General features: G+C 48.1%; 1 protein-coding gene across 1 annotated transcript in view; it reads right to left on the reverse strand.

Moving 5' to 3' along the window:
* Positions 1 to 2,132: 2,132 nt before the first annotated feature.
* LOC118285262 (ephrin-A5-like) overlaps positions 2,133 to 16,630 on the reverse strand; it is a 66,020-nt gene continuing 51,522 nt past the window's right edge. The window contains exons 2-5 of the mRNA XM_035608775.2: positions 11,048 to 11,340; positions 3,397 to 3,462; positions 3,164 to 3,244; positions 2,133 to 2,303 (exon numbers count right to left, since the gene is read on the reverse strand). Of these exons, the coding sequence (XP_035464668.1) occupies positions 2,179 to 2,303; positions 3,164 to 3,244; positions 3,397 to 3,462; positions 11,048 to 11,340 (565 nt within the window). The 3' untranslated portion in view covers positions 2,133 to 2,178. The remainder of the gene's footprint in view (positions 2,304 to 3,163; positions 3,245 to 3,396; positions 3,463 to 11,047; positions 11,341 to 16,630) is intronic.

Raw genomic sequence — 16,630 nt, forward strand, 5'->3', positions numbered from 1 at the left:
GTTGCACGGTGGAATGGGCGGGTTACAGACGCGGGTCGCGTTCCAGCTGGTTTCATCTGGTTTCATCTGGTTTCATCTGGTTTCATCTGGTTTCATCTGGCAGTGAGCGCGTGAGGGCGGCGGTTTCTCGTTTTACTTTTTGAAGAAGAAGAAGAAAGAGGGGACATGAGTATTGATCGGACAGCGGGACACTACAAAGCTCCTCGGTCTCAGTTTCACTCTGCCCCGGCGAGAACCGGACACCTCGCTCCGTCTACTCCCGTCTCGCCTGGTGGTCCATCTCTTTTTTTTTTCATCCCAGAAATAACCGGCACGCGGCGGCGGTGGCGGCCCCTGGTGTATGTTCTGTACAGCCGCCACTTTACACGACATCAAAGAATGTGACCGCATCTCACTCACACACACACACACACACACACACACACACACACACACACACACACACACTGCTGCCACCTGCTCTGTAACTCCGTCACTGAAAAACATCTTCAGCCACAGAAAACTTGTGCGAATGAAAGTCCCCTCCATCGGAGAAGAAACAAAGACCAAGATCTTTTCTCTTTTTCTTTTTTTTTTTAAACCTCATGTTAAGCACGGACACATCCCTGAACTTTGTAGGAAAGTTGCCTCTATATACAATAGTTGTGTTATGACAGTGATTCACAAAAAGAAAAGCAATAGTGTAATAGTAAAAACTACGTTTGTGACATTCATTAAATGACAAAATCCGAAAAACACAAATATTCTACCACTTCTACACCCTGATAGCACATCAGACGTTGTTTTTTTTTTCTTCTTCTTCTTCTTCTTCGTGGAGTTTGTTAAAAAAACAAAACAATTAAAAACCATCGTCAGCGCTCCATCCAAGCAGATACATAAACTGTACTCACGTGTTTCTGTATGATTGTGGCAAACAAAGTTGTACATGAACTAACTTTTAAATGGATAAGTGTAGTTGTTTGTTGGTTTTTTTTTTAAATTTATTGCCTTTCTACTACAACTTACAGACTAAAAAAAAAGAAAAAACACAGAAGAGAGAAAGGGGAAAGAAAGGACTTCACAATAAATAGGAAAATACATTTTGCCTGGCAAAACTCCACATCCACTTCTACGCTCTGTTCAAATATTTTACTGTACACCCGTGTTGGCTGCTACAATTGAATTACGTGATTTATCAAAAAAACAGAAACAAATACATTAATCAATCATGACCTCGCCCCTAAGCAACCAAACACTGAAACGATGAGTGCTTCTTTAAATCTTTTAAATCTTTTTTTTCTTTTAAATCTTTTTCCCGGTTCCTCCGCAGTCCTTTTTTCTTCTTCTTTTTTTTCTTAACCTGAGAGGAAGGTAAAGTCATCAAAGGCCGGTCTCCACGACTCCACTTGCCCCTTGGCAACAGTCTCCTAGCAACAACATCCTTCTTGTTTTCCTTTTTTTGTCTACGCTGGACCTTTTTCCCGCATCGTGATGCGTCGCTCCCAGAAGAAAAACTTGAGATTTAATCATGTTACATGTCGGGTCGGGGGTCGGGGGGGGGTCCGGGGGAATCTGGGGGGGTCCGGGGGATGTTAGGTGACGTGTCCGAACACACACACACAAAAAAAAAGTTAAACGTCTGTAAACTTTTGAGGCATCCTGCTGTGCTTCTTCTCTGCCGCTCGCTCCATGATTGTGAATTTAAGTGTTTAAATGTGTGTTTGTGTTTGAAAGCATTGTAAGTACACGTGTGTGTGTGTGTGTGTGTGTGTGTGTGTGTGTGTGCTTCAATTGAACACAAATGAGTGTGTGTGTGATATCTGCAGAAGCAAAGGCGAACACGTGAAGAGGCTCCTCCCCCTCGGGGTGCGTCGACCGTCAGCACCCGCCGGAAAGTCATGAATCACTCTCCAAAGTCCCAAAAAACATGAAAGGCTCCGGCGTCGAAGTCCCTTCCTCTCTCTCGTGTCACCGAGAGAAACTGTCAGTGGTTTTTATTTTTGTTTCATTTTTTTCATTTTCTTTTTTAAAAAGTGCTCCTTCAGGGGGGGAGGGGTTGAAAGGGTTAAGGGCGGCCTGTGGTCCAATCAGGACAGTCCATTCATGGGGAGGAGGAGGAGGAGGAGGTGGGTGGGGGAGGGGGGGGGGGGGGGGGGGGGGGGGGGGCGGGGGGGCGCGCAAACTCCTCAGAACCAGGTGCTATAAAGACAAGATGGCGGCGAGGAGAATGAGGGCGGAGCTGAGGAGGAGCACCGGGGTGTGGCGCCGACCGGCGGAGTTGACGTCCCTCCGGGACGGTTCTGGAGACTCGTGACTGATGCCGTCTGAGGGGGGGGGGTGAAGACAGAGATGATGGTTACGATCCACGAGAGGAAATGAGACGGCGGCGGCGAGGACGACGGTTCATCATGCACAGGAGGAAACGAGCACAGGAGAACATGCACGACGAGGCTGGAGCAGCAACACGTGTCAGTTGGTTTTGCGGAAACCGAATAACGACGTTTGTTGAGCAGATGCAACATTAATATTACAACTGATATGAAAATGGGCAGCCCTCAATTGAACGCACAACGTTTACATAATGCTAAATTAAATTTATTCTAAAAGAAAAATAGAAAACTAGGCGTTGTATATATAAAAAGAAGCCCAAAACACAAAGAGAGAAATATAAAAAATTGTTTTACAAAAACTAGCGACAGAAGAAAAATCAGTTTGATCAGGTGATGATGACTAAGCCGTGGAAAGACATGTGTATTAGCCATATGGCTCACACACATATACATAATAGCCATATATGACTAATACATTGGCCACTTTAGCGCTGAGGCTCCAGTAACTATATACAAAGTATTCAGTTTTTGTATATTAACCATATCGTCCGTCAACAGCACCATTACAGGCTGAATTAATCCGCACACTGATTTTCCTTTTGTTGATTTAACTTTTTCCCACTAGCTTTAGTATCAACTGATGACGTACGTGAAGTTCACATTCTTTTTCTTTTCCATTATTATTTTTTCCTTGGCCATTCAATTTTTCAATTCTAAAAAATGCTCCTCAAAAAGTATTCATCAATCATAATGTGTTAAAATGAAAGAAAATCAAAAGGAAAGGAGAAGAAAAAGACGTTTTGTCTTCAACGTGCACACAAGCACCATTGTATTCTGATCATGTTTCCACCGACCTCTGGGTTCCAGGCTGTTGTGGTTGCTGTCGTCAAAGTCGACCCCTTCCTGCGGGCTGCCGGAGCTTTTCACACAATTGTCTTTTTGGGAAACAAAGAGGAAAGAGAGAGAGAGAAGAGGAGATGTGGAGATTAGTGGAGTCGAACGTCACTCGTCCGCAGTCTGATCACAAAAAAGGGAAAGAGGAGAAAACGCTGACAAGAGGCAGACACAACAACAAGGCGCGACTCACTTTGAGGCCTGACGAAGACTTTGAGTCGGAGGCAGCTCCTCCTCCCCTTGTCGTCGGTGATGGAGGCTGTGGAGGAAACCAGGCAGGGTTCAGCACAACACGTCACCAACTGTACAGCGTCTCACTTCACAATGATTTTCTCATCTAATCCACAGCTGCGTCTTCAGACACAAACAACAAAGAGATGGGGAGGATTCTGTCGTCACTGGAAACAAAACTGTTTTGCTGCTTTTACTACACTTCAGGAGAAACGGGACTTCCCTTCCACAATGTTTACTTAAATACATACAATACATACAATTGTTTTACATACACAGTACCAATCAAACTAGGGCCAAAGTTAATACTCTCAGCATCGCACTTTATCAGCTGCAATCAAAATTATTTTATACTTATTACTGAAGCTCCAATCGTGAGCAGGTGGCACCTTTGTCGTTTGTCTACTGTAAAGATTTCTGGATTTGCCGCATGAATTTTAATAAGCATCTACTGAAGATGTCCAGCTGTTGGACGGAACGTAGTCTTATCACTTTCCCCAAGGAGGTTATGTTGTCAGTGTCGTTTGTCCGTCTGTCTGTCATCAGGATAACTCAAAAACACCTGAACCAAATGCCATGAACTTTTGTGGAGTGGGTGGGACACGACCTGGGGTAGAAGCCGTGACATTTTGGAGCGGGTCCGGATTAACAGGGCGGTTCCAGGAAATTACTTTCACTTTCTTTTACGAGATAGGGCATTCGTCTCGGTGGAGTAGGAATTCTCTCAGCGCCCTTGTAGTTACTGTAATATATATATATATATATATATATATATATATATATATATATATATATAGTAGGTATAGGTAGGTAGGTAGGTATGGGTAGGAAGGTAGGTATATGTAGGTATAGGTAGGAAGGTAGAGGTAGGTAGGAAGGTAGGTATATGTAGGTAGGTCGGGGTAGGTAGGAATGTAGGTGGGTATAGGTAGGAAGGTAGTTATGGGTAGGTAGGAAGGTAGGTATATGTAGGTATAGGTAGGAAGGTAGAGGTAGGTAGGAAGGTAGGTACATGTAGGTAGGTCGGGGTAGGCAGGAATGTAGGTGGGTATTGGTAGGAAGGTAGGTATATGTAGGTATAGGTAGGAAGGTACGTATCGGTATGTAGGTAGGAATGTAAGTAAGTAGGTAAAGGTAGGTAGGTAGAGGTAGGTAGGAAGGTAAGTAAGTCGGTATAGGTAGGTAGGTAGGTACTTGTTGGACCTGGACCAATCACAGCTTGTTTGTGTCTTTAGTCCGAAGCCTGATCTGCATCTCAAAAGATACAACAACATCACGTAGTCTGATTCCAGTGCAACTTGCGTCTGGTCCTGTTTTTGTTTTTGTTTTTTCATAAACCAACTCCACATTCTCCGTTCACAGTCACTTCACCACTTCACCCTCTGAAATCCACCTTCGTTCATAATCATGGGCTCGAGCGGCCGCAGCGTACGATCCGACAAGGTCGATTGTTTCTTCATCAGAGGGATTCCACACTTAAGTCCTGTAATCACAGTCTGAAGGGGCCTCGTCTCTCTCGCCGCCCGCAGCTCCCCCTCCCCCCCCTCTTGTCCCTAGGTAAAAAAAAGCGTTTGTGCTCCTTGTTTTATGATATGAAATCACTCAATGTCACCCTCACATTAACAAGTCTAATGTGGCCACGGGCGGCCGTTCCTGCACGCCGCCCTGCTCACCTACAAAATCTCATTTCCCCTGCTTCCTGATTGTGAACGGCGAAGATTAAAACAACTTATTAATGTTTCTGGGGGAGTTGCTGTGATTGTTTTTGCAGAGCTAACAACACTAATTACTTTTGAAGTACACTGTAGTTCTCGGGGACCGCGTCGCGGACGCTGTCTCCAGCGGTGACCGATGACTTCAAACTTCTCTCTTCACTTTTTTGAAAAGATCATTTTTTTAAATGTTTTCTCTCCGTCGCCTTATCTTCATCCAGCAATAGATTTTCCTCTAACCTCATGTGCATTGATACTCTGACCTTTTCCTGCTGCCTGCCAAGTCTCTCACACGTCTACACACACACACACACACACTCACACGTCTACACACACGCACACACAACCTCGTGTGTGTTTGGGTATGTATGTATACGTGCATGTATGCGGTTGTGGTTTCCTGAGAATGTGCATCTGTGCTCAGACCGTGTCCACGGACTCTCTCCTCTCTCCTCTATTGCCCAGACGCTCCCGCGTGATGGATTCTGGGTAAAAAAAAAGTAAAAAATGTCAGTGTTTCCACTCGTCTCCCGTTTCAAAAAGGCTCGCTTTATATCAGATGCCGTGCGGCGGCGGCGGCGGCTGCGAGACGAGATGAGAATCCACCGGCAGAGGGAGAGGAACTGTTGTCAATCACGCTGCTTCCGTCTGTGTCAGCGGGTGTCGAGTGACTTACCTCACAGCCCGACAGACAGAGGAACTCTCTGTCTCTGAACTCCACTGGACGTCACCCAGCGTCTTTCTCTTTGTCTCTCCACTCTGTCGCTATCTCTCTCTCTAACTATACTGATATTAAATATTACAGGCAAAAATAGAAAGACACACCTGTCCAGAGCTCCAGTGTGGGAAAATGGTTATCAAATGATCTCCTGATGATCGGTTGGTCAAATTATAACCTCATTTATCATTAAAAAAGCTACAAGGGAGCGTAAAACGTCTCCGTCGTCCAGGGAGACGTCCACAAAAGTCTATAAACGGTCCAAACCACAAAATATATAAAATATTTACAACAATATAAAAGGAGGGAAGGAGAAGAGGATCAGCAGCTTCGTCAGAGTCCAGAGATGTGGAACTAGAGCAGATGTCCGGCATCACAAAAACACCACGGTGATTCACTTTCTGCTGGTCTTCGTGAGTTCATCATTGCAGCACTGACACAAATATCTTCATAACTATTAGTGAAATAACTAAACTGCAGGAAACCATAGAAACGGTGCTTCACACTTGATTCTCGATAGATGAATTTTGCCATTTTCCACGGCCACTGTCATAAAAGCCATTTAGGAAGAAGAAAATGCTTCCTGGAGACGAGAAAAATTACTGTCTAGAGGTGAATTTGTATGTGACACGCACACACGCACACGCACACACACACACACACACACACACACACACAGTTTTGATAGACATTCGTCAGCGCTGGCTGCTGACGTGATTGATATTCCAATGAAAAATGTGAAATGTGGCTAAACACAAATTTCGCTCCACGGGTAGAAAAACAACCTGCCACGAAGTTTACACTGAAAACCCCCCCCCCAAGAGAACGGACGTTTTCACATTAGCAGGTACGGAGAATATTTCCTCCCAATATTCCAGATAATAAGTGTCAGATGTCGATGAGCAGAGCTTCGACTCCTCAGTGTCACCGATCAGCCGACGCGCGGCATCGTTCTCTTTCGGCTCCTCTGGAACAATTCTCCATCCGGTTCTCCTTCAACACAACAGGAAGAGGAACGCTGACAGATGGGAACTGGTGTAAAACCGCCACGGCGTCCGGAGCCGGAGCTCGAGGCCAACGGCTGATTCTGCAGCGCGAGCAAACGGGGCGACGAGCGTTCAGTTTGAACTTCTCATGTTCCGCTCCTCGTGCGCTCTCTGTCATTCTTGGCGTTTCCGTCTGTTCACAGTTAGTGTTTCGAAACGTCTCTGGTGTTGTCTGGAGGTTTAAAGTAACCTCACATTCGACCGGAGCCCAAAGAAATTTGAAATCACACTCATCAGCCACCGCCAACGAATTTCAGGTATGATGGGACTTTGAGTTGATTTCAAAATGTAGGACTTACACAGCCGAGTCCTCTCTGAACGTTTCCTAGCCAGGAGTCAAACGAGCCCAGATCTGTGCCTCATAAAGACACATGACGCACCGACTGTACCTGTCACAGTAGCTGTGTTTGTATTCAGATGGTAAAAGGTGGAATTAAAAGTTCACTGGGAAGAAGTGGAGAAAAAAAAGCCTCCAGAGGAATAAAACACAGGCGCTCTTTGTTTTCCTTCGGTGAGACGATGTGATATCAGTTATGTCACATGGTCTCTATACATTCTGGGTATTTTCGGAGGGATTACTGGTCATGGGACGTCTCCCACATGAGATGCATGTTTGACTCGTCTCGAGTGAAATGTTCTGGTTGCAGAAGCTTTTTTCTTTTTGTCTTTCCTTTATTATTATTATTATTATTATTATTATTATGATCCTTTTTTTGTTCTTTGACAATTTCCTCCCTCTCATCCTTCATCGCTCACTTTCTCACCCTCTCTCTCTCTCTCTCTCTGATTCCCAGAATTATCCGTCTGTCTCTCTCTTCCCTCCTCGTGCCGCTCGCTCCCGTCCGCCCACCGAGGTCAGAGTCTGGGCTTCTCTGTCCCCGAGCCACGCAGCCGCGCTTCACCGGCGACTGTCACTCCAGCTCCGACTGCAACTCGATCCGCTCGCGTCGCTTTAACTCGGGCCGCCAGGTCGCACGCCGCAGAGTCGACGGACGGGCCCGTTCGCACAGGTCCAGCCATGTGCTGCGGGAGTTGCCCGGCGTGGCGTGTGAGGCCCGGGCTTTACTGTCACTGCGAGGTGAATCAGACACACTGTGATATTAATACCCGCTGATCTGATGTTCTTGTCGCGACGATAGGTTTCTCGTTGTCTCGGCCTCAGCTGTGAGAAGAGCCGAAGGGGGGAAAACGGGCGCTGGCGACGGTTCACGCCATTAGCCATGTGAATCTGCGCCGGCTGTACGAGGGGCCGGGGACCCGGGCGCTTGCGGCGCGCGAGAGGGGCTTTGCGAGGGGGAGACAGAGGGCCAGACTCTCAACTGTCTCCTCTGAAAATTGGATTTCTATCCCCCGAGATTAGGATCAGGCTCCCCCCTGCTCCACCGCGGCTCTATTAGAACAACATGCCGCCCTGGCGAGGCCGCGAGAGGCCTCGCAGCGCCGGCGACCTTTGTCCTCCCAGGACCAGCCGCCAGCACTGATCCGACACCGGGGCTTTTCCCCTCGGGTGTCAGTCTGTCTGCGAGACGGACAGGCCCGTAGCCGACCGCAGGTGTCATCTATTTGATGATTTGACGTGCCCCCCCCCCCCGCTGCCCTGCCTGGGGCAAATGACAATCACCAGGACGGAGGACAAAGGAGTGTGTGTCTCCGCTGAGACGAGCAGACGTGAACTTCCCTTCTGTGTCATTTGCGAGGCCACTTAACAGATTCCCCCCCAACCGTATTGTTGTGTGTGTGTGTGTGTGTGTGTGTACAACACAGGTATTAACTATCAGCTATCGTTGGTGCCGTTAATAAAAGAAAGACACTGTTAACACGTGATCCGACACTGACACTGTACCGGCAGCTGATACAACACAGAGTAGTTTACTGTAGCGCGGGGAAGAGTTTCACGGATCTGCAGGATGATGCCGATGGGAAGAAAAACAAGGGAATCCATCTGGGAGATAAATATGTTTTTCCATGTATTTCCTTACTGCATCAATAAACACTCCAGGATTCCAAGAGTTTGAATGAGTGAATGACGGATGACAGAAAATAGAGAAACCTGACATGGCAGGTTCACACGTAAGAGTCTCGCTTTTTATCATCTCTATTTTTGAGATTTGGAGCTGGGATGAAAACATCCCGTCACCGAAGTCTAATGACGAGCCAACGGATTAAAGTGAGCAAGAAAAACATTCAGCAGCTTAAAGCAGCATTAACCAACATTTCTTATTAATATGGGATCATACAGTAACGAGGAACCTATAGAGGATTATGACCTCCTGCAGCTGCCTGCGAGTCTACGGACTATTTCGGCCTCTTTTAGACGCACACTTTTCTTTTTTTCTGGTCCAAAGCTTCGATTGGCTAATTTGGTCCGATTTAGTGTTTTTCAGCCGTGATAGAAAACAGTTTTTTTGAATGAAAAAAGCTCCAATAAACATTAGAGAAAGTTAGCAACTTGCCAATGTGGGGAATTCACAGCTACTTATTTCACCCAGGACTCGGTGGAGACCAAAGCAGAGGTAAAAGACGAGAGAATACTGGGTTTGACGTGTTCCACGTGGCCAGACGCACAAGAAATGTGAGTTATTTGATATATTCCACATATTATCACACAAGGTGATATAGTATCTAAACTCAGAGCATTGGGACGTAGGCAGGAACAAATCTCCCCCTGAAACCAAGTTCATCTTTCAGCTACAAAACTCTCCACAATGAGGACAAATGCCGGTATTATGTTGATCTGTATGAGTACAAGGTCGCGGTATGTTCCCTCAGGTGTTTTTGGTCCTTTTGTCTGCTCGGATCCCGTGTTTCTCACAGGAGAGAAAGAAGAAAAAAGCTTGTCCTCGGAGAACAATGATCTGATGGATGAGTCAGGAATCTGAGTCAGCCAGAGAAATGTCCGTGTGGCCTGAAACTCTTCAAAGCCGCGCGGAAAAATCTCTCTGTCGATTATCAATCGTCATGAAAGTCAGCAAGAACATTATCTTCACTAAGTTTCAAATAAACCTTGGCCAAATGAACAAACAATGCGGAATCAGGCAATCTATGATTTCTCTTATCGGCAACCAAAGACTTGTCACAACAACAGCAACAAGGCGAACAACGAATCACTTCCCAGAACAGTTTATGCAACAGTGTTGTTGTTAGCAACCGGCCAACGAACACAGACATCCAGCAGAAACACCTCGTGAAGAGATGTAAAGACTTGGTCAAGGACAATTTTGCTGATCTCGTGATTCCAGATGCTCATTTCACGCATCTAAAATAAAAATCTAAAATCAACGAGGCCAAAGACAAAAATGTTGTCAGTTGTTAAGAACCCACAGATTCATTTAATTTGCGCTGATTGAAAGGTTTTGGTAGAAAACGTGCACGAAATGTGGAATAAAATCATCCAATCTTTCAGGAAGAGTTTTGTTTTATAACTTATGAACTATTTTTAAAGGGGAAATCATTGGTCGAAGGTTTAATCAGTGGTGCCTTGACGTCGTACTTTTGCTTCTGCTGACAACCTGCTGTCTTTCTTATTGGTTCCCGTTTTTTGGGGGGTTTTTTTAAATATGGAGTTCCTCTGACCACAAGCGTTGAGCTAAAAAATGAAATCTAACGTGGAGCTTGCTTGTATCTCATTCAGTCCCCCTCTTCTGCCGCTGCAGGGCACTGACTTCACTTATGAAAACACGACTCCCCAGCTGCTTGTTTTCCCAGGTCTTCTCACGAGGAGGAGGAGGAGGAGGAGGAGGAAACTGAGCTCAGCCAGTCAGCGGTAGATGTTTTGCTCCCCCCGGGCTCATGTTTTGGCTCAGCCATCCTTTCCAAGGACTTTCAAAACAAAACCCAAACACCGCTGCCGACTTTTCGCAGGCTTCTGGAATTAAAATCGACATCCTCCCGATGTGAAGTCCTCGGTGGAGCTTGGTGTTGTGGCCGGTCTCTTTCTCACCAGTCCCGATGTAATACCTGAGTTTCAGTGCTGATACCAAGATGGATGCTTATTGGGTAATGTGGCAAAAGTCCTACACAAGCAGCCGTTCCAGGCAAGTCCAAAAATTGGGCCAAATATTCAAGGCAACACTCTGGTCACCCAGAAAAGTACAATGAATTCTGTATTCAACACAGGGAGGTAAGTGCAGTACTCACAGATGTAATAGTACTCTCTGCCGGGACGGAATTCGAAGCCCAGGGAGAAGGGGGTGAAGAGCTGGAACTTCTCGGAGAACTTGAGCGGCCCGTTGGGCGACAGCGGCCGGTTGCACTCCCAGCGCTTGAAGCCCTTGGCCGTGTGATCGCAGGAGCTGTAGCCGTCGTAGTTCACCATGTAGAGGACGTAGCGCTCGGCGCGCTCGTCGGCCACCGGGCCCACGTAGTGCGGACAGTAGACGTCCAGGTAGTCGTTGATGCACACGTCGATGTGGTAGTCGCCCCGGTAGAACCTGGAGGAGGAGGAAGAGGGAGATGAGAGTTAAAATTCTGTTAGAACATTTTGCTTAAAATGAAAGATTCTGCCTCTCAGTATCTCTTTTTTTTGGTTCCATGTTCTTGTGGCGCTCAAGTCTTACGCCCTTGTAGTTTTTGGGGGGCGTTTATAGATACTGGATGTGGCGTTTTTGACCGTTGCCACACCAATAGTTTCACTGTTAATCCAGTAACTGAGTCACGGTGGAAACTCGCCAAGAAATGCAGCGATGCGTCAGCGAAGGCGCTGGAAGACGTGAGTGTAAACAACAGCGGGTTCAAAGTCGCTGAATTTACTTCATCAGGAAGGAAGTGCATCAACAAGATGTTTGGTAAAATGTCTGTGAGGACCGTCAGTCCTCCAGTTGGTGGTATTTTCTAAGTGATATATAAATAAGGCAACTGGACGTCTTGAAGACGTTTCACGTCTCATCCAAACAGGATTCTTCAGTTGTGTCATCAGACCTCGAAGGAAACATGCAGATCCACAAAAGCTTTAAGTCCGGTCTTCATCAGAGTTTCATCTACGCCAAAAGACGCCTATGGCCACTTACACTTACATGACAGGAATGACTTGTGTTCATTAACCACAGTGAGGGGACATTTTTTGTGTGTGTGTCTGCAATAATACTACTGCAATTATCCGGTTTCGGACGATCAGTAGTTTCTGCATGTTTAGATGTCGGGGGAATTCCCCCACCGAGATCATGCGATGATCACTCACCGTGACCTTTTTTTCTAATGATTTATTCATCCAGTGGCAATACGCTGAGCATGCATGCCCTCGCTCTCCACTCCGCGGCACGCCGCTTTGTGGCTTGTAAACATTTCATATTCAGATACCCGGACGCAACCGCTTTGCTCGGGGGCACATCAGAAGCCGCTGTTGCAGCGCGCGGACAGTTACACGTTTGGTTTGTTTGGGGGGAGTTCCTCCTCGCCATTGCCGTGAGGACGATGCATTCTACGCTACGGGAGTTATGAGTACTCCAGAAAAACCTGCTGACGGCACATTACACTTTGGGTTTTCTCAGCGAGGCCACGGCGGAAGAAAAATGTACAATAGGTCTGGTAAGACTGGGGCCAGACACATTCGGAGCTGGTTTAGTTCACAGGATCTCATCATGTCAGTCACAATCATCCCGGGTTCTCTCGTGAGACTCAACTGAAACCCCTCCCTCCCCGCAACACGTCCTCCAGACACACGCTCAGTCGGTCCTAAGCCATATATCAACGTTGGCGCTCGGCGGCGATGACTTATGCCGGTGCTGAAATTAAAGTCCCCTAGCGTTACGGGGGCTAATCCCCTGGTTAGCATGTGCCTTTAGCAGCTTTTAAGTGGATCCCTGTCTGCAGAATGAGATTTTCATTAGCCCAATATGACAGCTTGATGTATGGGAGCCCCTCGTGGAATCTCCCTGGTCTGGGAGAAAACGAGGCCTTGAAATGTTCCGCCCTGGTGTTTACTGTAAACCAAGTGGACAAGAAAGTGCAGCGGCGAGATATGCCAGGTATTCGTTCCTGGGGAGAGGGATTGGAAAACGCATATTCCCATAAGGGGCGCCGTATAGGGTTGCGTTTTCTAGGGGCTTTTAGCGGAGACGGATTGGGGCTTATGGAGGGGGCCGGATGGTCGTGTCTCCGTAGCCGCTAATGGCCCCCTCACTTCAGTATCGCTGTCACACTGCGGATGTCTTCAATGCTCCGCCTCTGATCGTCGACCAGTGGAGGGGACGTCCGGGGGGGGGGGGGGGTAACAGAGCCAGAGACTCGTATGATCTGATACGAGTGAACTCGCCGGGGGGTTTCACCGTGACGCGTTAGTGGGCCACCGCTGGCACCGGATCGGGGGTGATACTCCTGCTGCTCGCCGAGAGAATGGGAAGAGCGAGTCAGCTGATCGGAGGCCAGGTGTGACAGGAAGGGGAGGGGCCGGAGACGCAGCTGCTGCCGCTGACACGTTCGGGCTTCGGGGAGGCATGAGCAGCATAAAGAGGTGTGTGTGTGTGTGTGTGTGTGTGTGTGTGTGTGTGTGTGCGTGTGTGCGCTCGCCGTGGCCTGCCGGGGGTATCAAGTTGTCATTACACAGATTGTAAATGTGCTGCCGGATTAGTGGCCGTCCTACTGGGTTCGCAGGGGCCACAGATGAGCGGATGTGTGCACGATAGCGTAGTAGAGTGTGCGGGTGTCCTGTGGCGTCGTCAGCCATATCCTAATCTTTTTTGCCTCACTAATTATAGTCCAATGAGAAACCAAAGCTCCTGTTTTTGCTCCTCCACACTCCGGGCAGGCAACAACACGGCCTCCTCCCTCGGCCTCGGCCTCGGAGCTTCCGGCTGATATTATGACTACCGGGGGGGGGGGGGTCAAGCGGTATCCGCAGTATCACGTCCTCAGCCCGGGAGTGCTGCACGGGAACGGCCTGCTTTGTCCTCCCGTGTCCACACTAAGCCTTTAAATGTTTCAAGCTTCAACCTTGCGGGCGTCAGCCGCTGTCAATCAAAGCTGACCCAGGAGTGACGACGGAGATTAGTCAGGATTAAGAAGAATTTCTAAAGTATTCTAATGCGTCCGTGCGAGAAGAAGGTGGGGGAAAGTTTTCGTGAAAGTGACAATGACCCTGTTTAGGAGCCGGACACTCGCTCCTGGCATCAGCCGCTCCAGACACTTCTGGGAGGATCATCCGGGGAAATGAGGACATTTATTTAGCGGGATATCGCTCTTGAATTTGAAAATGTACCGCAAACACAATTCCGTTCTATTCTTCATTTCTATGCTTATTGTTCTTCTGGTTATTATTAATATTCTCTATATACAGTACTTATGACCACTATGCGTGGACTCGCGGGGCAGTTCTGAATGGGATCAAATGTGGCTCCACATCAGAGCGGCGGCACGCAAACTGAAATATGGACTTTAGGTTCTGTTACCAAAAGAAGATTAAAACGCACGGCGAGAGGAGAAAGGAGCCTGTGTTCCAGATGTGTGCCAGATGCGGGGCTCAAACGGGGGGTTTCTTGAGTGGCAGAAATGAAATATTGATAAGACACGGAGCCATAAACACACGGCAGCCGCCCGAGTCAAGATGTGGTTACAGACGACGTTCGGACGGCTCACCGTCTTCCTCGGTTCCCTCCTTTTTAAAATGAGACTCACCAAAGACTTTCTCCCGCTGATGTCTGCTCTGATCTCCGCCCCCCCCCCCCCCCCCCCCCCCCCCCCCCGTCGCCCGGCGTGGACCCGGACCGAAGCGTGAGAAACCTTCATCCTTTAGTCATCCGCCCGAGATGCAAACCTGCGGTTTGACAATCCTCTGCACCGTCGGGGGGTTCTTTTTTTCCCCTCTTTTTTCTTTCATTAGCGGAGAAGATTTATTCATCTGTTTCTCTCCTAATGGCTTCGTTGTCATCGGCCATTTTAATGAGTCGTTTAGCCTTCGCGGGGGGCCGATCGGGGGCCACATGTCAACAGTCGTGTTTTCTCCCTTCCGGCGTGTTTGTGCCGAGCAGCGGAGGCTCACGGAGGGTTCAGGCTTCTCGTAGCGGGAGGCCGAAGGAACGATCAACGTGTAAAGAACAAACAACGTCAATCCATCTGTCTTGGAGACTAATGATCCCTGATTGGCTGAATTACTCACGGCTAGTTAGACAGGGGGGGCTTATCAATGAATCAGTTGCCGGAGCTCTTAACAAAGCACACATCTACGGATAATCCCTCTTTTCAGTGACCCCCCCCCCCCCCCCCCCCCCCCCCCCCCCCCCCCCCCCCCCCCCCCCCCCCCGGCTTGTTTGCTTTCTTTCGTCCCATTTGGCGCTGCAGGTAAACGCACGGACAAAGAGACGGATCAGCGGTGGAGGAGTGAGCAGAGGAAGAAGACAAAGAGGAAACAGGAGAGTAATCCGTGAGAGTTCTCTCACGTTTCACTGTTCAGATTTCAGTGGTTTCGTTTCAAGCGTCTCGCCGCCGATCGACAAGTGAGAAACGCGGCTTCAACCGGCAGATCGCGGAGCTCTTTCCAAGAACCGTCGCAGGAACGTCACTGTGAGCGATGAGCGATAGGCTGAAATGCTTTTTCCTCAACGTGGGTCCAACTACTACTTAGACGAAGAAAGTAGGAAATGTTTCTATTCCCTCGACTTTCTTTCTCTGACACAATCCTGTTACATATTCAAGTGTGCGGAGATTTATTTTTCCAGTTATTTCACTGCGGCGTCACAGTTGTCAGATGTAAATGTAATCAAATATAAAAGATACAGGCCGCCAAAAAAATTATAATTAATCCCCCACAGGCCGCTAGAACCCACAAGTTCATCAGGAAAAAAAACACAACGCCTCCGTGTCGTCAGCGGCAACTGGGGTCCTGAGAGGAAAAGGGAAGAGTGAAGGGGAAGGGAAGCAGAAGCCAAAACCAATTAGTCTGTTCACTGGTTTGGGTTTAGTCTTGACAGAAAATTCAAGAGCCTGAGAAAACAAATGGGGAAGTTGTTTGACGCGGAGGAGAGAGGAGATGGAGAGAAGAGGAGGTGGAAGAGGAGAACAACGTGGAGAGGAGAGGAGGAAGAGATGGAGAGGAGAAGGAGAGGAAAAGGGAACGTGGAAGACGAGTGGGCAAAATGGAGACGAGAAGAGTAGAAGTGACGAGAAGGGAGGAGAAGGAGGGATGTAGAAGACACGAGGAAGGGAGAAAGAAGAAGGGAGGAAGAAGTGTAGAAGTAAAAAATAGTTTGTTCGTTCTCACGTTTCAGTTTAGTCTTGACAGGAATTCAAGAGGCGTAGAAAACAAATAGTTTTGTGACAATGGAGAGAAGAGTGATGGGGTGAGGAGGAGAAGAGGGGGAGAAGAGGAGGAGAAGAGGAGGAGAAGAGGGGGAGAAGAGGGGGAGAAGAGGAGGAGAAGAGGAGGAGAAGAGGAGAAGAAGAGGAGGAGAAGAGGAGAAGAAGAGGAGGAGAAGAGGAGATGAAGAGGAGGAGAAGAGGGGGAGAAGAGGAGGAGAAGAGGGGGAGAAGAGGGGGAGAAGAGGAGGAGAAGAGGGGGAGAAGAGGGGAGAAGAGGAGGAGAAGAGGAGGAGAAGAGGAGAAGAAGAGGAGGAGAAGAGGAGGAGAAGAGGAGGAGAAGAGGGGGAGAAGAGGAGAAGAAGAGGAGGAGAAGAGGAGGAGAAGAGGAGGAGAAGAGGGGGAGAAGAGGAGGAGAAGAGGAGGAGAAGAGGAGAAGAAGAGGAGGAGAAGAGGAGAAGAAGAGGAGGAGAAGAGGAGGAGAAGAGGGGGAGA

This window comes from Scophthalmus maximus, chromosome 20 (assembly GCF_022379125.1).
Source record: "Scophthalmus maximus strain ysfricsl-2021 chromosome 20, ASM2237912v1, whole genome shotgun sequence".
Lineage (NCBI taxonomy): Eukaryota > Metazoa > Chordata > Actinopteri > Pleuronectiformes > Scophthalmidae > Scophthalmus > Scophthalmus maximus.